The sequence below is a fragment of the Maniola hyperantus genome, chromosome Z, assembly GCF_902806685.2.
Source record: "Maniola hyperantus chromosome Z, iAphHyp1.2, whole genome shotgun sequence".
NCBI lineage: Eukaryota > Metazoa > Arthropoda > Insecta > Lepidoptera > Nymphalidae > Maniola > Maniola hyperantus.
Window position 1 is genome coordinate 3537661 of NC_048564.1, and position 22194 is coordinate 3559854.

The 22194-nt window shown below is 38.3% G+C and overlaps 1 protein-coding gene across 3 annotated transcripts in view; it reads left to right on the plus strand.

Moving 5' to 3' along the window:
* The window catches only part of Ets65A (DNA-binding protein D-ETS-3), a 90212-nt gene that overhangs the window by 51083 nt on the left and 16935 nt on the right, over positions 1–22194 (plus strand). For all 3 annotated transcript variants that reach the window (XM_034983345.2, XM_069508932.1, XM_034983347.2), the window contains one exon: positions 21513–21560. In XM_034983345.2, the coding sequence (XP_034839236.1) occupies positions 21513–21560 (48 nt within the window). The remainder of the gene's footprint in view (positions 1–21512; positions 21561–22194) is intronic.

A 22194-nucleotide genomic window follows, 5' to 3' on the forward strand; every position in this document is an offset into this window, starting at 1 on the left:
CGACTTCGTTCGCGTGGATTTAAATCCCGAAGGAACTTTCCGGGATAAAAAGATAAATAAGTAGGTACCTAAAAGTACTCAAGATTAGTAAAATACTTTGATATCCCTCGCGTATATTTAACAAATCGTGAAACGAATCAATAAAGCTTTGTATTAATATTCATGACCGGGAGTAAACATGAAACCAAGGCGCCTAGGAATTCTGTTCACAAGACAATATCAACCACGCGACATTTTGTCACGCAACTGCGAAGTGCCAAGGTATTGCTAACCGAACAAATCCATACTTTCATACTAATACTAGCTGATGCCAGCGATTTCGTCCGCGTGGAATTAGGTTTTTTAACAATCCCGAGGGAACTTTTTGATTTTCCCCAGGATGTCACTCTCCAGGTCTTTATCTATACCCATGCAAAAAATCACGTCAATCCATTGCACCGTTGCGACGTGATTGAAGGACAAACTAACAAACCAACAAACAAACACACTTTCGCATTTATAATAAGGGTACTGATTACACTAATATTATAAAGGCGAAAGTTTGTGTCTGTATGTTTGTTACTCTTTCACGCAAAAACTACTGGATGGATTTCGATGTAATTTGGAATAGAGTAAGATTGTGTCTTGGATTAACACATAGGTTGCTTTTTATCCCCTAAAATATGTATTTCCATTGGCGTTATAACTACAAATGATACGAATTTCGAAAAAACCGCCATGAAAATTAAAAAATCATCAAAAACCGGTCAAGTGCGAGTGAGGCTCGCGCACCGAGGGTTCCGTACCTACATCAAAAACTATTATGTAAAGCCCTTTCATATGATACCCCACTATTCACTAACCACTTGGTATAGTAATCTTACTTTATAAGTTGAAAATACTGATTATTTGTTCAAAACACTTTTTTTTTTGTATATTATGTGGCCATAAATTCACGGTTTTCAGATTTTTCCCTATTATGTCTGCTATAAGATTACCTACCTGCCAAACATGATTCTATGTCAACGGGAAGTACCGTAAGTAAGAAGTAGGTTTCTTGACAGACAGACAGACGGACAGACTACAAACTGATCCTATAAGGGTTCCCTTTTTCCTTTTGAGGTACGGAACCCTAAAAATGTTATTTCTTGTAAGATGGTACGGAATCCGTCGTGTGCGAGTCCGGCTCGCACTTGACCGATTTTTAGACTTTATTGGCTTTGAATTCAGGTTAATAAATTTTCATACCTACCATCAATTTATACGCCATTAAGTTGACGCGCAATCAGTGACGTCACGTGTCAGCGAGATGTGTTCCGTGACATGCGTTTAATTGTGCCCCAATAAAACAATGTTATTACAGGGTGTTTGTTCGACGTTTGATCGGTCCCACCCAAAGACAAACCGCGTTACTCAAACACGCTTTGCAAACAGGGGGTAAACTTATAAAAAAGTCGAGCAAACATAAAACTCGACTAGCCTTTTTTGTTTGCTAGGGAAAACGGTGTTCTTAAAACACTCCTTCTTATGGATGCTTTAGTATCTTTATCTACACCGATGCTTTAAATCCTCTGTAAAAGATTCTGAAACAGTTAGTTTATTGCCAACATTAAAACACCCAATATCTTAATAACCATTAAAGCATCCAAACGAGTGTTATAATGTTGTACTGAATTTCATTATAACACTCCTGTAAAAAAGAGACAGCGCTATACTGCTGGCATAACGAGACAGATTTATGCCAGCAGTATAGCGCTGTCTCTTTTTCACAGGAGTGTTATAATGAAATTCAGTACAACATTATAACACTCGCTTGGATGCTTTAATGGTTATTAAGATATTGAGTGTTTTAATGTTGGCAATAAGCTAACTGTTTCAGAATCTTTTATAGAGGATTCATAATATGGGTGTAGATAAAGTCTTGTATGCAACTGTTGATAATTAGGTATTAAAACACTCAAGTCATACTAATATATTATCACATTCGGTTTCGCCTCGTGTGATTAGCCGACTTTCGTGTTTTAATGCCCCTCTTTATACAACAGTTGAATAAATAACAATTACAGATCTATGTTAGTTAAAACAATATTAGAACTTGTAGAGGTTTCTCTACTATTTTTTTTTGCGCCGATCGTTACAATTTTCTAATCATATTATTAGGGCGGTTACGCACTCATCCAACCCGAGTCTGTGAATTTATGTGATCGACGGTAAAAATACGTTCCGAAGTAGTCATGGAACTATTATGGTAGTATTTCTTAGAAATTATTGCAATCTGCGGAATAAAATGATAAATGATTCCGGTAAAAAACTGCTTGATGTTAAATTATCCCCAAGACGATCCGAAGCAATCACCAACCAATAATCGTCGATGTCTTAACAAATAGAAATGTTAAAATTTATCTGCAGGGCGAGCTTTATTGAATCCGAGATTGGGGCTGGAATTGCAATCAAACGGCTAATAGTAGAGGGTCCTTTACTGGACTCTGTACAGGCATTTTCTCGTGACCCGTAACCACCTAAGCATAAGGATAATAATAAAGCAAACACGCGCTCTCTGGAATTGCTACTTCCCTATCTTCAACTGCACGGTAATGCAGTGAAATGGAGTAATTATCCATTTATTATTATTTTATTGCCGCTACGGACGCTGGTCTTTTGTCTAGGATCACATATTTTATTCGGAGCAACATCTCGAGGGAAAAAACACTGAATTTTATTTGTGGAATATAGACATATACTTTCTTCTTATGCCTCTACAAATTAAGTAGGTACTTGGCTTCATTAATATTACTTGAGCAGCTAGCAAACAAAACGGTGTAATTACAGTTCTGATGAAAATACTATTTTTAAAGTCTTTCTATTCTCTCTATTGTCTCTCTCTCTCTGTTGTATTGGGAAGTCTATCTATTGTATCGGGTGCACCCAAAATTCTCTTCGCCTTTGTCGTCGTCTTTTCTAGCGACAGTAGAGGGGTCCACGCACAAGAAATCACTTTGACATCAATTTCAGAACCGAGCCAGAAGCGTACTCAAACGCCGTGCTGTGCTCGGTGTATTTACGTTACCATTTACCAACGAGCGCTGGACGCAACGCCAAGCGCCCAATGTTACTAGCTCTTTAAATGACCAACAATATTGATCGACGGGTGTCTGTGGCGTCATAATTGGAATACAAATTTCTTCTTTGACGCCGTGGCCACGTCGGGAGGGTCGTGATTTGGTCTTTTGTGCGTCACGCATTAACTCCTTCGAGCCTCTGGCTACACCCTACTCTGTACATCTTGTGTCCGTCAAATGTACGCCTTATTTCATTGATTTCAAGATTTATATTTCTTTGCTGTTACGCATGATCAACGAATTTAGGTTTACTGCTAAAGCAATAAGAACTGTTTTGGGTTTCTAAAAAAATACCTTCGACTACTAGCCAATTGAAGAAAATTGGTCGTAGTACCGTTTGGTTAGGGTCGAATTTTGATTAATCTTGATGCACAGTGGTAGAAAGATTAGTGTTGGTAATGGGTGCGTAATTACAGTAGAAAAGCGGACATTACGAGGTTCATTTGGCGAGCAGCGATCGTTCGAAGGGGTTCCGAGTGCTTTGGGAATTAGCCTCGCACTGATTTCATTAAACTGCAAACATCGTACGTGACACTAGAGGTGCTCTTCCAGAAGCACTTGTCGGTGATTCTGAGCAATTAAGCCTGCTCACTTTAATTTTTTCCTTATTTTATTGCAGGGAACATTAAATTGTACTTTTACACTTTATGTACGAATAAATCGTAAGGCAGGGAATTTACAAACAATTACTCAAATTGGCACATAGGTACAAGTACTCTGGAACTTGGAAGAGTTGTGCCATACAAAAAGTTTTTTATTTTTTGGTAGGTACTCTTTGTGCCAAATCGAAGCGGCCCACTGAGCGTATAGTTACATATCGGGCGTAAGTATTCTAATATATCAAACTCTAAAAATATTTAGTAACTATGTCCGTTATAGACTTTGAAACTATCCAACAGATGTGCCCCAAACCAGCGAGAACGGATTTCGTATCTACGCCATGTAATATACGTACAAGTATAAGTCCCGTAAATAGCTAATGCGCGTGGCCGCCATTTTTGTGACGTCAGCACTAGACTGAAGTTTCGAGCTGATGGTATATTTTTATTTCGGCTCACGTCATAATGACGTCATTTTGATGTTAAAAAGACATGATTCCAGCGCAATAGCAATTTGCGGGACTTATAACATATTATTATTGTTTTGGTTAAAAGTAATTGATATAATACTAACATGGATGCTTTTTCCTAAAGCAGCCTACACGTTACAAAATCTCTCACCTGCATCCAAAACGAAGTTATACACCAAATAGAATTGTCAAACTAGATTACATTTTCCATTTGCGACGAATTGGTGGGCCGACCTGTGCCCCGGACTGTTTGTGATTGTCTCGTTATACGATTTCATATTTGCTTGATTGGAAATCGAATTTCGGGAGAAATTCGGTTTGTTTGTGTGATATGCTTTTGGTCTTATAAAACACTACACTCCTTACCTATCCATGATTTATGCTCATCAATTAATGTATGAGAAATGTGTAGATATATTACATTTAAGTACGTTATAATATGTAGGTATTCATGCGCGTGAATATAAGGTTTCTAAAAATCCTGTGGGAACTCTTTAATTTTTCGGGATAAAAAGTTGCCGATGTCGATTTCCGGAATGCAAGCTCCCTCTGTACCAAATTTCATACAAAGCGGTTAAACGGATGGGCCTTTAACAATCCCGATGGAACTATTTGATTTTCCGGGATAAAATGTAGCCCCTTGTCCTTCCCTAGGATGTAAGCTAACTAACGAAGTACCAACCAAATTATATCAAAATCGGTTCAATTGTTTGACCATGAAAAGCAAGCAGACAGATAGACAGACACACTTTCGCGTTGATAATATTAAATATGGAGTATGGATTACTATGGATCACAAGCTTATTCCAGTGACTTCGTCCGCGTGCACTACACAATATGATATTAATTTTAACTTACTAGTTGATATACCATAACTCGGTGATACCTTGATACCTCCCACCCGACAGACTGACAGATAGAGAGACAGACAGACAGACTAGCAATGACGTGATCCTGGAAAGGTTCTTTTTTCCCTTTGAGGTACGGAACCCTAAACAAATGTATTTCGCAAGCATCGATATGGCGATAAAATAGAACAAGATTGTGAGAAGGTTTTCGTAGTTAAGGGACAATATGTGTCCCCTGCGGTGCTGACAGCCGCTCTGACGCTCTCCCGCGACGGTCAACAACACATTGTCGGCGCAAACAAACCATCCCCTATATGAAGTTTATTGAGCCACTGCAGATAAATGGATCGCTATACCGATAGAGCTTTGATTTAGATTATTTTTTGTGTCTAACTTTTCTTATGTGCGTTTTGCTCTCATCATCATCGCGTGCATTCTTCAAAACGAAGTATAGAGGTCATCATACGAAAAGCTTCTCTATTCAAAGCCGCATCTTTTAACTTTGGTAACTAAGCCCTGTCCGCCCCCTTATATCGTCCAACCATTTGCGTCTTGCCGTTTTTGCCTTCAATTCTTCCTCCCATATTATTTTATTTACTATAATTATTTTATTTCAATTACTGTGTTTTTTTAATGGATTTAAAAAGGGGTAGACATTTATATTTAAAAAACTTAAATCTAAATTAATAGTAAAATAAAACAAAATTAAATTAAAAGTAGAATAAATGAAAGTAGGTAAATCTAAAACCTCATCGAGACCACCGCAGCGAGGCATAGTATCCAAGATGCTGGCAGCATTACCCCTTGGCCCGAGTACCCCCCTGATGGCCAAAGTAATTCTTTGACCAAGGTAGCTGCCAGCTCTCGGGTCCCCGGTTGACTCGATAACCCTTTTCGAAATTTCTTAAAAAAGAGCTCGAGCCTCCTGGCCCCACGGCCCAAAGGTATCCACACCCAAAGGCACACATATGAAGCTCCCATCGAGGTTTTCATGCTTGCGTCTCTTGGCCTGTTCGGCGCTGATGGCCGCTGCAACCGCCATAGGAGGTCGTGTGACCTGTGGAATGTGTGATGCAGCTAAAGTGTCTGCACACGTTGCATCCCAAACAAGCGACCTGCCCAGATGGGCAGATTCCACGGTATACCATCAGGTCTCTTGCCATCGCTACGTGCCAAACCAATAAGTTCCAGTACAGCTGGCACACGGTCGTCGTTAAGGGTACTATGGCGGGAGAAGAGACCAGCGCTTCTCGAACAAGAGAGCCCATGGTGACCAATTTATTTTATCACAATCAACTCTTTATCTATACATATAAAGCAAATAGGTGACTGACTGACTGACTAACTGACTGATCTATCAACGCGCAGCTCAAACTACTGGACGGATCGGGCTGTACAGCCCTAGTACGTACCTAGGCATCCGCTAAGAAAGGATTTTTTAAAATTCAACCCCTAAGGGGGTGTAACAGGGGTTTGAAATTTGTGTAGTCCACGCGGACGAAGTCGCGAGCTTGCTAGTTATAAATATAAATTAATAAACAATCTTAGGGTGTTTATTCTCCCCTAATCAATATTATTCTACGAGTTACAAAATAATATTATATCAGATACAGTTAATAATTCAAACGCCACCAGGGGGCCCTGCTAACATTACAGGAACTTATTCAATTAATATTACTTAACGTTTAAAGTTACAATTAGTTATGAACCTGGTATTGAATAGTCTGGTGAAATTCACTTTTAGTAGTTAAGAAAATCGCAGACCACGAAATAGTTTTGATAAGTAAAATAGGGCTAGGATCGTACCAGCTAATATTACCTTTTTTTTTTAAATTACCAACATAAAGAATGTTTAACAAATCCAATTTAGACACAGCAAAAAACCACGAAGGTTTAAAAAGTGTGTCAGTCCGTCTACTTCTAGTGCTTCTATAAACAATTTACATTGTTTATAGAAACCCTTATTACATTAAATTTCATACAAAACTGGGGATCATTACAATTTGTTAATATAACAGGATTTTAGCTTATATTTTAAATTAAATCTAGTTAGTTCATTTCTAAATTTGTTATCTAAAGTATTTATTATACCTATGCCTAGCTGGTCTAACAGCCATAGCATCCGTATATAAGCAACTAGCTTATGCTCGCGACTTCATCCGCGTGGACTACACGAATTTCAAACCCCTATTTTTTTTCAAATTCAAATTCAAATTTCTTTATTGCGAATATGGGTAAACAGTGCAGATATTACAAAACAAAAAGGTACAGCCAATTATTTCACCCCCTTAGGGGTTGAATTTTCAAAATTCTTTCCTTAGCGGATGCCAGTTAGCATTTCCTTTTTTATATGTACTTGGAAAATAATGGTTTCTGTAAATCTATCTATGCTGATGGAAAGTGCAATGAAACGTTGGTAAATCATAACCAGTCTGGGAATCGACCCGCAATACAAGTAGTCATTTATCATAATCATCTCGATTATATCGCGCCTCGCCCTACAAGGGGCGCTTAACTACCCTCCATTTAACAGTTATTTTCAACGTTTTTTATTCGGAACGTGCCTTTTGTTGTTGCTTAGTCACCTAGGTTGGCTGCGAGCTGTGATTCATTCATCTCTATAAAATCCCTGATGAAATTGGGATGGTGAATAATTAAAAATTATTCCTTAGTCTTCTAAATATATAAAAGGAAAAGGTGACTGACTGACTGACTGATCTATCAACGTGCAGCTCAAACTACTGGACGGATCGGGCTGAAATTTGGCATGCAGATAGCTATTATGACGTAGGCATCCGCTCAGTAAGGATTTTCGAAAATTCAACCTCCAAGGGGGTGAAATAGGGGTTTGAAATTTGTGTGGTCCACGCGGACGAAGTCGCGAGCATAAGCTAGTACATAATTAATGTTGTTGTAAAAAGCTGTGACAGCCTAGTGGTTAGCACGTCCGCCTCCTAATCCGAGGTCGAGGGTTCGATCCCTCATCCCGGGCATGCTCCTCTAATTTTTCAGATTTATGTGCGTTTTTAAGTAGGTAGGTAATTGAAATATCACTTGCTTTAACGGTGAAGGAAAACATCGCTAGGAAACCAGCAACCACTTTACGTGGCATTGTAACACATGCCAGGTATAGGTGGTTTTATATAAAAAATCTCAAATATTTATGATGTCACATATATGTATTTCATACAAGCTCCCATTGCAAGCAAGCAAGCTTTGACGTTTTATAAAAAGTGTCTGATTTGAGTGACTAAGTAGTTAGCACCATTCCTATTATTGAAATGTAATTTGTCTATCGATACAAACATTCCGGTATTTGACAACTAGTCAAATCAGTAACTTTTTATCAAACGTCAAAACGCGCGCTTTGACACAATCATTTGACGTGCTTTTTTTAGTTTAATCGATAATTTAATTTTTTTAGAGTAATCGATAAATTAAAGTTTGTCACACATAAAACTAACAAAGGATGTGGAAGTAAGAAAGAAGAAGGAAGAAGAAAGGAAAGAAGAAGAAGGAAACTAACTGTCGGAGTCAAACATGCCCCAGCTTAAGGAGCTGCTGTGGGATGATAAAACTCGAAGTTGAAGTCAAGTGGCATATTTAAGCTGTGGTGTAAATAGAACTCATGTATCTCATATCTGTTGATCGTGTTAAGCATCAGTACGAAGACGGTCCCTTGACAGTAGTAAAGAGGGAGGCGACTCTTCTGAAAAAGGAACTTCTGCGGCGTAAAAGTTTTCATAATTATGCACTGCATTTCATAATTTATCGTGTGTTTTTTTGCCAACAACTGTAAGAAAATAAACTTTTGTAAGTCAAGATTGTTTTAAAGAGCATAAATATCTCCGGCTCACCCGGCTTTACTCACGTGTATAGTCGACGTAAGCCCGACTAGTTTCGAACCCATCCGGGGCCCTTTTTCAATACTTACATAAAGATATTGAGCTTGAGTCGACTGCCATGTCGGTAACGTGAAGTTGACTGATTTTCGGAAAAATTGTGGTCTTACAACATCACGTTCGCAATTACCAAATTTGTAAATAAAATTTAACTTGTCTGGAAACAAATACTATTGCTTATGATAAAACATCTTAATTATTAATGAGGAAATAATATACATTTGAATTTAGTTCCACGCAAACAGCCTAAGAAGTGTGCTAAAATTGAGCCCAAAGTCCATGATTTCGATTAAGTACTGTATAGAAACTTGAACTAATTTTTAAGTAAAACTGTGCCAAATCTGAGTCCAAAGTTCGTGGTTTCGATAAAAACAGTGCAATTACAGTTTCAACAGCTTCCAGTCTTCATATACAATTTAATTTCGTGCAATTACACCCTCACCACCTGGGTGTCTGGTGCACTTTGACCGCCCGTTGTGCCAGATCCTTTTTTCCACGCACATGCAAACTGTGGAATCAACTCTCTTCGGCGGTGTTCCCATTAGATTACAAGATAGGGGTTTAATTACTCATCATGATCAACCCATCACCGGCTCACTACAGAGCACGGGTCTCCTCTCAGAATGAGAAGGATTTTGGCCGTAGTCTACCACGCTAGCCATGTGCGGATTGGTAGACTTCACACACCTTTGAGAACATTATGGAGAACTCTCAGGCATGCAGGTTTCCTCACGATGTTTTCCTTCACCGCTAAGCAAGTGATATTTAATTAATTAAAACGCATATAACTCCGAAAAGTTAGAGGTGCGTGCCCGGGATCGAACCCCCAACCTCTGATTAGAAGGCGGATGTCCTAACCACTAGGCTATCACAGTTTAGGGGCGTTTAAGTATTATTACCAAATTCCTAAAAGGCCGGCAACGCATTGGTGGTTCCTCTGGTACTTCAAATGTTGATGGGCGGCGGTAATGACTTAACATCTGGTGACCCACCTGCTCGTCAGTTCGCATTTTTATAAAATTAAAAATAAAATTACTTAGGTACGCTGTTTTTTTGCCAGGTCCTCATATCCTACAAAACTATTATTAGCACAAAGCTCTACGCATAAGTATAATATCAAAGGCAAAGCGGAAATTTAGTCATGTTCATATAGGACGGTAATTTTTACTAATAAGTAATATAATATACCTAAATGAGAAATGTGTCTATCTGTCTGTTACCTTTTTAACAAAAGATGAGAATTTAAGAAATAAATAAAACTGGTCAAGTGCGAGTCGGACTCGCACACGAAGGGTTCCGTACCATCGTACAAGAAATAATACTAATTTTTTTTAAATTTTCATTTTGAAATTGTTGTAATAGCGGCAAAATAAATAGAAATTCTGTGAAAATTTCAACTCTTTATCTATTACGGTTCACGAAATATAATCCGCCGACGGACAGACATACAGATGGACAGACGGACGGACGAATAAACGGACAGCGGAGGCTTAGGCCGAGGATCTATATAGCGCACTTTATACGACGAGACAGATTTATATGTCTTAAGTCTAAGCAAAGTCAGAGTGCAGTCTATAGATCTCACCCTTAGTAATAGCCTTTACTAAGCCTCCGCTCTCTGTGTGTTTTACCTATCCTATTACTATGGTCCCTATATGGGTACACAGCACTAAGAACTAAGTGTAAAAAATAATTGCACAGTCTGCTTTAATTACCTCGAGGCAATTCCATATCAGATTTATGTTGGCTTTCCATATCGCTTGTCTCTGCTTCCTTAATTTTATCAGCTATATTAGAAGCCCTCAGTGCATACATCGCCTGGTTGGCGGGTATAGCTTTCCAACCGCCACATAAGGCAACTGAAAAATATATGAAAAATATACATTATACGGCGAGATATACATATGGGTTGAATTTTCAAAAATCCTTTTTTAGCAGATAGCTATTACATCATAATAATAGCTATCTGCATGCCGAATTTCAGCCCGACCCGACCTAGTTTGAGCGTTGATAGATCAGTCAGTCAATCAGTCAATCAGTCACCTCTTCGTGTTAGGTATATTTTTAAATAAAAATAAAAATTACAACTTACCGTAACACAATATTATCAAGATAACATTTTTGGAATTATGTACCATTTTTAGAAATTCTTATCAGAAAATGATTGGAGCACTTTAGAACCAGTACCTACTACTAAGCAATGCCGTTGGAAAAATATTATAACGAGTCCAGCCCGCACTTGTTTACCAAATCGCAACGATTGTTATTTCAATTTTGTCACCCGTTTGCGATCACAAAAGCTGTTTATTTTGGAGCTGATATCCTCAATAGTTGAAATATCTAAGCCGAAAAACAATAGATTATAGAAAATGAAATGTAGTGCTAAATATACTTTTTATTTGAATAATATTTATTTGATTGGTGATAATTTGGTCTGGTGGGAGGCTACAGACAGACAATCTTGGTCCGATCACAAGCACTAAAATTAGGAGATATTTTGTGCTTTTTAATCAATTAAATATCACTTGCTTTAACGGCGAAAGAAAATATCGTGAGGAAACTTGGATATCTGAAAGTTCCCCATAATGTTCTCAAAGGTCCACTAAGTTTGCAAATTCGCACTTGGCAAACGTAGTGGACAATGGCCAAACCCTTCTTATTCTGAGAGGAGACCCATGCTGAGTAGTACTCGATGAGTTGATCATAATGATGATTAATCAAGCTGTTTTCGATTCAGTTAGGAATTTCCTGAATCACAGGTTGGCGAGATATTGACTATTATAAGAGCCTTTACACAAGAACACGTCAACACGCAACCTGATCTGGAGTCAGAAGCATGTATGAATCACTGATTAATAGACCCTCTCTTCTTCTTAGTCGAGAAATGCTGTGGCGTGCTTGACTATTTGTCCTCCATAGGCTCAAAAGGGCAAGTACCCAGAGCCGTAAAGCCAGTTTAAAATTTACCTCTTACAGCTAGCTTTTTCACGCACTAATGTAAGAAAACCTTCATCGCAGTCGTGAACGTCAGGATGGCTGGACCACCAGAGAATTTGGAAGTTTGGCTTAAACTGCTAGGATTTAGTACCTATTTGGTACCTGGATCTCACTAATGGATCTGTCCATCAACTGCGCGTAAGAAAGTCTTCGTCTGTAAAGGCTCTCAGCTCTTGATTTTGCTATTGTATTCTTGATTATTATAAACAAGAAGATAAAAAAACAAGTATTGTTACATTTGTAATCAGTTGAACTGTGTAACTGTGACACACAATACTTACGTGGGCAGCTACTTATTCAATAAAATTAAAATAAATATTTAAATGAAATGTTTCGTTATATTCTAATACATTTGATCATATTTTTTAATGTTCTAGGTAAATATTTTAATAACCCGATTCTCACGACTTCTGTGTTAGTATTCACGCACACACATCATCTCAACCCACCGGCCCACAAGTGAACACATCTTCTCTCTCAAAAGGCCATAGTCAACCTCGCTGGTCAAGTGCGGATTCGTTTACACACCTTTGAGAGCACTACAGTGAACTGTCTTGGCATGCCAAGATTGCCTCACAATGTTTTCCTTCATAGTTCAACAAGTGATATTTATTTAAATCGCACATTACCAGTACCTCAGTAAAGTTAGAGATGCGTGACATCGAATTCCGGACCCCCTCGAATAAGATTATAGTCTCCTAGGCTATCACAGCTTATTACTCACTAGTCACCACTAATTACTTTTATGATTGCGCGCCGTCATCCCATCGGCATCACGTGCTGCAGTGTTACATAAACCTGTAGAACTTGCAGTTGATATAAATCATGCACTAGTACGCGCGCGTTCTTTGTAGCGTCCTTCCGCACGTTGTTGTTGTTTCGGCTTTAACATTTTACACAAATCTTTTGCAGTTATAGAAGTATGTTGCTGGCAATATTTTACGCGCCTAGAAGAGTTGACTCTACATGGCTCTCAACCTGCCCCAGGTATTATTACGATAGGGGACTTGGTCCGGGCACCACTTTAAAACTCTAGGAGCCTCCAGGCACAAGACAGCCTGGTTGTGCTCCCATAGTGCCGGCCGTTACTTACACGATGGCACCGCTTTAATTCCTATAGAAATTAGGAATTTCTAATAATACAAGGTGTAACCAGAACTCTAGCAAAAACAATACAAACGAAACTTTATAATGGGAGTGCTCTGAAGAGCTTTTTGACGTCATTCTCCCCTCCTTTTTCTAGCAAGCAATTTCACCCTCACCATGTGTCTGGTGCACTTCGACTGTCCGTTGTGCCAGATCCTTCCACGCACATGCAAACTGTGGAATCAACTCCCATCCGCGGTGTTCCCACTAGATTACAACTTGGGGTTATTCAAGGGGTGGACCAACAAATTCCTAAAAGGCCGGCAATGCATCGGTAGTTTCTCTGGTGCTGCAAAGGTGATCTCGCTATCTCTATTTAAAAAAAACTTTGTTATAGATAGGTAGTTTCATTCGGAATTGCTTTATATTTTTTAGAAGTGATACACAGCGAATACATGTACGGTTACTGCAAGCCTATGAAGCCTGGTACAATATTCTATACACACGTACATTTGGACCATATGGAAGTTGTCGGGAAAATTATAATTAGAGTAAGTTTTTCTTAATAAACTCTCTTTTTAAGCTTTTTAACCGACTTCAAAAACGAAAGAGGTTCTCAATTCGATTGTATGTTTGTTTTGGTTTGTTTGTTACGCAATTACTTTGTCAATTATGAACCGATTTTGATAATTCTCTCATTGTTTTGTAGGACATACTTCAAAGGTGGTCCCATTTCATTTTGATAAAGATCTGATGAATTACTTCGCAGATGGAGATCGGAATTTCTCAATGGATAAGAGTAAATTGCTCGCAATCAGTGTAATAGCTTAGTAAACAGTAAGTTTTTAACCAAGAATATCTACTTTAATACAATGGGGCCACTAAAAATTTTAAAAATAATTGGTCTTCCTCTCCTCTTTTTCTTCCACATGCAAATTTAACTTTCTTCTAGTAATCTGATGCTTTTCCTTCCGCGTTTTATGCCCCTACCGCGCCAGTCTATTACCCCTCATCTTTTCTACCACTGGCGCTACTTTCAAACTTTTCTTTATATATTCATTCCATATCCTTATCCATTCTTGTCACACCACACATCCATCTCAACATTAGCATTTCAGTCTCATGTACTCGTCTTTCATCCGACCCTTTAACGGCCAACCTTCTGAACTATACAATGCATGTAACAGGTCTAAGACTGAACAACGACACCTCTACTTAGGTTTTTTAATACCCCGTAGAAGCTATTTAGTTTTTGGTACAATAAACAGCTTAGTTCCTAGATTAGGAACTTGTTGCATAATCATTCTATTTTTTTTAGGGTTCCGTACCTCAAAAGAAAAAAAGAAACCCTTAGGACCACGTCGCTGTTTGTCTATATATCTGTCTGTCTGTCGTGACTGGAAAGAAACCTATACCTAACCTAGAATCATAAAATTTGGCAGGTAGGTAGATCTTATAGCACACGTAAGGGGAAAAATCTGAAAACCACAAATTTGTGGTTACATCACAAAAAAAAATGTGATCACGAACAAATAATTTGTATTTTCAATTTTCAAAGTAATATAGCTATAGGTACCAAATGGGGTATCATATGAAAGGGCTTTAACCGTACATTCTAAAACAGATTTTTATTTATTTCTATGCACAACCGTTTTTGAATTATCGTGCAAAATGTCGAAAAAAATACCCGGTTACGGAACCCTCGGTGCGCGAGTCTGACTTGCACTTGGCCGGTTTTTTTCTACTGAACAACCAATGAGTTATAGAAAGTGTGGGAGCTATGTAGTGGATTTTTGATATTATAAAAGAACATTCATCCATTCATTAGTCTAGTTCTTTTCAGGGTTGGCTAAAAATACCTAGAATACCAACATGCATTATATTAAGAGCTACTTCCTACGAAGAGGATATGTTCCGCAGCACGGCATACGCCTTCCAAATATGCGTACCTCGAATAACATACTGTCATACACAAAAGAGATTCAAGTATTACTACTACGAATGGTATTTACCGGACGATATGACTGGTGGTATGAATTGGGACATTTATTTCTACGGTCCCAGCAAGGTGACTTGGGACTAAAAATATATACCTACACCTAATAAAGAACATAGCTTCAAGATTTGTTTTATTTTTGGGGTTTTGTACCAAAAGGGTGCTATTGTGTAATACCTACTAAGCCTTCGCTGTCCGTCCGTCTGTCAGCGGGCTGTATCTCATAAACCGTAATAGGTAAAGAATTGAAATTTTCACAGTGTGTATTTCTATTGCCACTTTATCAACAAATAATAAGAAACCAATATGGCGAATTTAAAAGCAGGCCACCACCAACCGGGCCAAATCCATACTAATATTATAAATGCGAAAGTGTGTCTGTCTTTCTGTCTGTCTGTCTGTTTGTCTGTCTGCTAGCTTTTCACGGCCCATCCGTTTAAACGATTTTGACGAAATTTGGTATAGAGATAGCTTGCATCCCGGGGAAGGACATAGGCTACTTTTTATCCCGGAAAATAAAAGAGTTCCCACGGGAATTTTAAAAATCAAAACTCACGCGGACGAAGTCGCGGGTATCACCTAGTTAAAATAAATAAAAAGTATTATCATTCACGATGGTATGGAGACCTTCGTGTGTGGAACTCAACTATATCGCCTAAAAAATTATGGTTTACATAAGTTTAGTTTAGTTTGATATTCTTTATTGTACACCAAAAAGAAAAGACACAAAAAGAAACATGTAAAAGAAGAACATACAATAAGCATTATGGGACATCACTAAAATTTTAACGAAAGTACAAAATCACTGTTCGAGCGTAGTAGGTACAAAACTTCAAGACATTAGACACTATGGTCTATGGGATACTAATACGGGACAGCGTCCACCAGGCGGGCCGGGTTGCAAAACAAAAATCTGCCTGCTATAGGTATTAAATTTTACATTATGAAACTGCGTCAACTAGAGGCGCATCGAGTGGACGCAGTACAGAGACACAATAATAAACAATTTTATTATTATTATTTGAAAATAATGATTTTGGTATTAAGTACACTAGCACTAGCAAAATCACGAAATTTCGTGGATTATTAAAATATGGATGACTTGCATACAAACTTTTACAATTTTAACTTTGAATTTTCAAAATTGTGAAAATCACTTTAAAGAGAAAGCCCAGAAATCAAATTTCATTGATATTGCTTCAAAAATGATGGAATTTCAAACAAATTTTCATCCCTTGTTTAAAACTCTTTGGAGGGTGGAATTTTTAAAAATTGTGAAACACGTTCTTTATTTTTAACTACAAGCCAGAATACCAAGTTTCGTAGATACAACTTGAAAATTATCCTAAAAAATTGAGAACTTTTATGCAAACTTCCATCCGCTATTTAACACCCTTAAGGGTTAAATTTCCAAAAATCTTTTCTAAGTGGATGCCTACGTTATCAGAGGAATCTATCTTCAAAGTTTCATGTTTCAAAACCACAGGGGTTTAGGCTTTGCGTTGATAGATCAGTCTGTCAGTCATGACTCATGACTAGTGTACTGTGTAGGTATGCTATTGATATTATAAATTTAACATAGATTTATTGGGCCTGTATAAGGCCGTAAAAATGTGATGTTTTAGTAATGTATTATGCTGTGGTATTATGACAATTAATAGGATTATTATTACTAACTTATCTATATATACATTTATACCTAATATGTACAGCCTAATTCTAATTTAGCGAAGAGAATGTTATTAGTCATATTATCCGTTCGTTGGAATAAGAATGATAACGTGATTATATTAAGCGCTAGCGACATCTGTTGACGCGTTTATCAAGATGACACTAATCAATATTTCATTAGTTCGAAGTTTGATTTCCGCAGAATATTTTGATTTTTATTTTATTTAACTAACATAAAAAATTTAAAAGATTTCCAAAAAGTAGGTGGTTCCCAACTCAGCCCGTTTTTAATTATTTTGTATTATATATCGAGGTTTCTGGACCATTTTGCAATTTGTTTTAATCAACTCAAATCAACCACGGAAACTTCTTGTAGTTTCCGTGGTTGTCTCATAAAACTAATGGATCCAACTCCTTAATCCTGATGCTGCAGGGTTACTACCTAAGTTCTCAACATTCAGGAAGTGTGCATAGTAAATTAGTATTGTAGGTACCAAACGACGACTTCATGCTTGGACTCCAAGCCCCAACTCCTCAACCCTGATGATGTAAAGTGCAGCACTTCTAAACTATAGTGATTAAAAAGCTACGGATGGTGCAATATTAATTTAGGCACCAAACATAGACTACCTACATCAATGAACTTTGGATCCCAACTCCTCAATCCTGATTCTGCATGGTTCAGTAGAACTCCTAACCCGTGGGGATTCGGGAATTTCTGTTATGAATTGATATTTTAGGCATCAAACAACAGTTTCATGATTACACTCCAAGTCCAATACCCCAATTGCCATCTCGACCTGTCGCATACTATAGCTACCTGCTAAATCAAAGTCAAAGTCAAAGTCAAATGATTTATTCAAAATAGGTAATAAATTACTCTTATTGATTGTCTGGTATAGTGTTAGATTTGTAAGATATAGTGGTGATAATTATAACGCAAACTTAAAACTAAAGCTACGAGGGTTCCAAACGCGCCCAGGTCTGAGAAGAGCCCACAACAAACTCAAATTTTTTGATTCTATGTTAACGGGAATACCCATTGACAGACACTACAGAGTACAGACAGACAGACATCGAAGTGATAATATAAGGGTTCATTTATTTCTTTTGAGGTCATCATCATCATCATGATCAACCCATCGCCGGCTCACTACAGAGCACGGGTCTCCTCTCAGAGTAAGAAGGGTTTTGGCCATAGTCTACCACGCTGGCCAAGTGCGGATTGGCAGACTTCACACACCTTTGAGAACATTATGGAGAACTCTCAGGCATGCAGGTTTCCTCACGATGGTTTCCTTCACCGTTAAAGCAAGTGATATTTTAATTACTTAAAAACGCACATAACTCCGAAAAGTTAGAGGTGCGTGCCTGGGATTGAACCCCCGACCTCCGATTGGAAGGTGGACGTCCTAACCACTAGGCTACCACGGCTTGAGGTACGGAACCATTAAAAAATACAGTTTGTCAGTTGAGGAAACAGCTACGGACCTTATTGTTATGGGGTAGATTCGTCACAGCTCCCTGCTTTATAACCCGACATATTAACTCGAGTGTCATTAACAATTATTATTACTCGATTATAATATTAACAAAGCCGCGAAAAGAGGGCGCCTTTGTTTCAATTTATATGAGGCGACTATAGCTACAAGTTTCGTTATATTCAGATATGGGATTCTAACATTTATTCCAGAGAAGATGGGACTAAATTTGCGTCAAACGTTCCTACGAATTATGTGGTGATGCACTTGAGAGTTATTACGATAATTTGCATAGCTACCTACTGTCGATGCCATGGAAATGGGTCTTTGAAAACGTAACGAACGGGAGAGTAATTTTATTGTTGAAATTGTACTATAGAAATCACTAAATACAATTTCAATTCTTGATATTAAGTAAGTACCTACTCACTTAGTTACATAAATGTCTTACTTAATGCAAACCGACTATCAAAAAACCGGCCAAGTGCTCGCATAACGAGGGTTCCGTACTCCAGTCCTATTTTTTCGACATTTTGCAGTATAACTCAAAAACTATGATGCATAAAAATAAATAAAAATCTGTTTTAGAATGCACAGGTGCAGCCCTTTCATATGATACCCCACTTGATATAGTTATCTAACTTCGAAAATTGAAAATACAAATTATTAATTTATGACTACAATTTAATTCTTTTTTGTGATGTAACCACAAATTCACGGTTTTCAGATTTTTCCCCTAATACCAGCTATAAGACAAACCAATGAACCAACAAACAAACACACTTTCGCATATTTAATATAAATAACTAGATGATGCCCACGACTTTGTCCGCGTGGATTTAGGTTTTTGAAAATCCCGGGGGAACTCTTTGATTTTCCGGGATAAAAAGTAGCCTATGTCCTTCCCCGGGATGCAAACTATAGGTAGCTGTAGCAAATTTCGTCAAAATCGGTTGAACGGATGGGCCGTGAATGGCTAACAGACAGACAGACAGACGGACAGACAGACAGACAGACACACTTACTTTCGCATTTTTAATAGGTATTAAGTATGGATAAGGGTACTGATTTATTTTTTACACCCAATACGATCATCGGCAAACTACTAAGGGTAGCCAGTTATCTATGCTAATTCCGAAAGGTGCACGTCCGCCTCATTACGCCTGCTTTAAATGCAATCTATGCACTAAATCTGATTTTTTTCGGTATTGTTGTTGACCTGTCGTCATGGATACAACTATCTACAGTCTAGGCGAACCTTGAATACAGCTATTTAAGGTGACGCAGGATGCTCGACCGAAATTGGCGGCGCACGTGGGGAACCTGTTTGCTTTTCACCTGACACTGTACTTATAGGAAAGGCGAGAGGCACGATGATTTTCCGAAATCAAACGCGCGAAAAGGGTTCACGAAAAATGACTGAGAAAAAATACTAAATGTGGATATTTCAACTAATAGATACATAAACTATGTTAAATTATTTTAGAATTTTCATACTCTTATTTACGCCCAAAGTTGTCATAAATTTAGTGAACAGGAATATTTCAGGGCTCGTAACTTTAAAATTAATATTTTTTCAATGTTTTATATATCAATAAGCCTACATAATAGCAAGACAAACCGATATAATACTTAGTTTTGAGCGTACAATGTCAAATAATGTAGTAATTACCCTCCTATGTTTGTATATGAAGAAAGCACCGAACTCCGCCCTCTGAAGAGTGCTCTCCATGGGTGATAGGTACACTACCAATTTCCATACTCCAGGCTAGCACCTATTTTTGGCCCAACCCGGCAATCGAACCCAAGACCTCATCATCCGCAGTCAAATATGCTAACCGCTAGACCAACGAGGCACACCAACAGCTGAGAATAGTCATGTACCTACCAACATAGCCGTAAGATGAATCGAGGTTGCTATAATATTTGACCGCCGATCTCTCCCCAAATCCGCAAGAAAACAATGGCGGATTGTACTTATACCTACTATCCAGTAGCCCGCTTAGGCTAGTGGATATAATATATGAAAGGAAAAGCTGACTGACTGACTGACTGATCCATCAATGCACAGCTCAAAGTACTGGACGGATTGCGCTGAAATTTGGCACGCAGATAACTATTATGACGTAGACATCCGCTAAGAAAGGATTTTTGAAAATTCAACCTCTGAGGGAGTAATATAGGGGTTTAAAATTTGTGTAGTCCACGCGGACGATGTCGCGAGCATAAGCTAGTTACAATATATAGAACGCGACAGTGCAGGGTCGAGACGGCAATCGGGGAGGGAACGCCCCGCACACCCGCAAAGCCCCCGCACTATCCCCGTGACGCGCGGTTGTGCGGGGCGTCCCCCCCGCCTCATACTCCGATTGCCATCTCAACCTGTCGCGAACTATAGTATACATATTTACAATGTACCTAATAGATAGGTATCTACAGTGGGAGGTGGATATAATATTATGTATATTGTGTAAAATAAATAAAATAAAACGTCTGTATCGACACAAAATATACAATAGTAGGCACTAGTATCAATTACAGACTGTGAAGCTATGGGTTGACGAGGTAGGTACCTACTTATAGTAAAACCCGTTCAAGTGCGAGTCAGACTCGCACACGAAGGGTTCCGTGCCATCGTACAAATAACTATGTACTTACCTTTTAATTTTTTTTAATGCAGGCAGCAATTTCAAAATTCACCATCTTGATTTTTATTATTTGTTGTCATAGCGGCAATAGTCTATCAAAATTTCAACTTTCTACCCATTATGGTTTATGAGATACAGCCTGCTGACAGACAGATGGACGGACAGATGGACAGACAGCGGAGGCTTGGTAATAGGGTTTCATTGGTATCCTTCGGGTAAGTTACTCTAAAAACTGAAACATTTATTATACTTATGATAATATCACACCTATACTAGTTGTGTGACGCAGATGTGATTATCTATTCCAGAGATATAATATTCATCATCATCATCATCATCATCTTCAACCGATAGACGTCTACTACTGGACAAAGGTCTCTTATTATGGTCAAGTGGGAGAAAAAGTATTTTTTCTATGTTTAAGTAGTTTCCTTTATAAGGGAATGATTTATGCTAATACGTGGCGTGCGCGAGCCATGCCAACGAGGCGCGGACGAGGCACAGATTCAAAACATCATGAACATTATAAAATGTGCGTGAAGTTTTGAATGTACTGACCGACGTGCACGGCCGCCACACGTTGAAGCATAAACTACTTCATATAAAATGCTTGAATCCGTGCCTCGTCCGCGCCTCGTACGTGGCACGGCCATTAATCATCCATACATCCGTCTTGTAAAAATATACCTACGTCAACCATGATTCTTTTGTTTCAGACCCATACCAGATGTTCGGCCCGACCAGCAGTCGTCTCGCTAATTCAGGTATGTACAGGTACCTAATAGCAAAGTACATTAAAAAAAGTAACGCCGACTAATAAAAATAAGTGGATTTGTTGGTCGTAGTTTTGGAGAAAAAGTTACCTTTATCGTCCGTGATATGTCCCAAAGAATTCCAAAAAAACAACAAAAAATATTTTATTTTGATATTATAATAGGTACGCCATAGTTACAAACTTAAAACTTAAAATCACTTCTGGAAACTTTATGGTCCTCAAGAGGTTAACCTCTAGTGACTAGGATGACTAGGCTATCAGGGCTCAGACGTCAGTAGACACTTGGTGCTAATATAACGCCACTCCACATCGATATTATCGTGTGGGAAAGTTAGAGTTCACGGGAGTGGAGTACATTACGTGTACCTATTATCTGTCTGATCGACCCCTCGGTTGGTAAGTCGAAAAGTTAATGCTCTAACAACGCTAGGTCGAAAAGGGTCACGCGGCACGCCACTCACTTATCACGGCACCTGGGGGTTAAAAACATTGATCTTTTCTTTTTTTATTTAGGTTTTTTTCTAGTTGTTTTCAAAATTTATGGTTTTCCTTCCTTACTCATATAACGATCTATTATAGTACGCGACAAGTTGAAATGGCAATCAGGGAGGGAACGCCCCCCC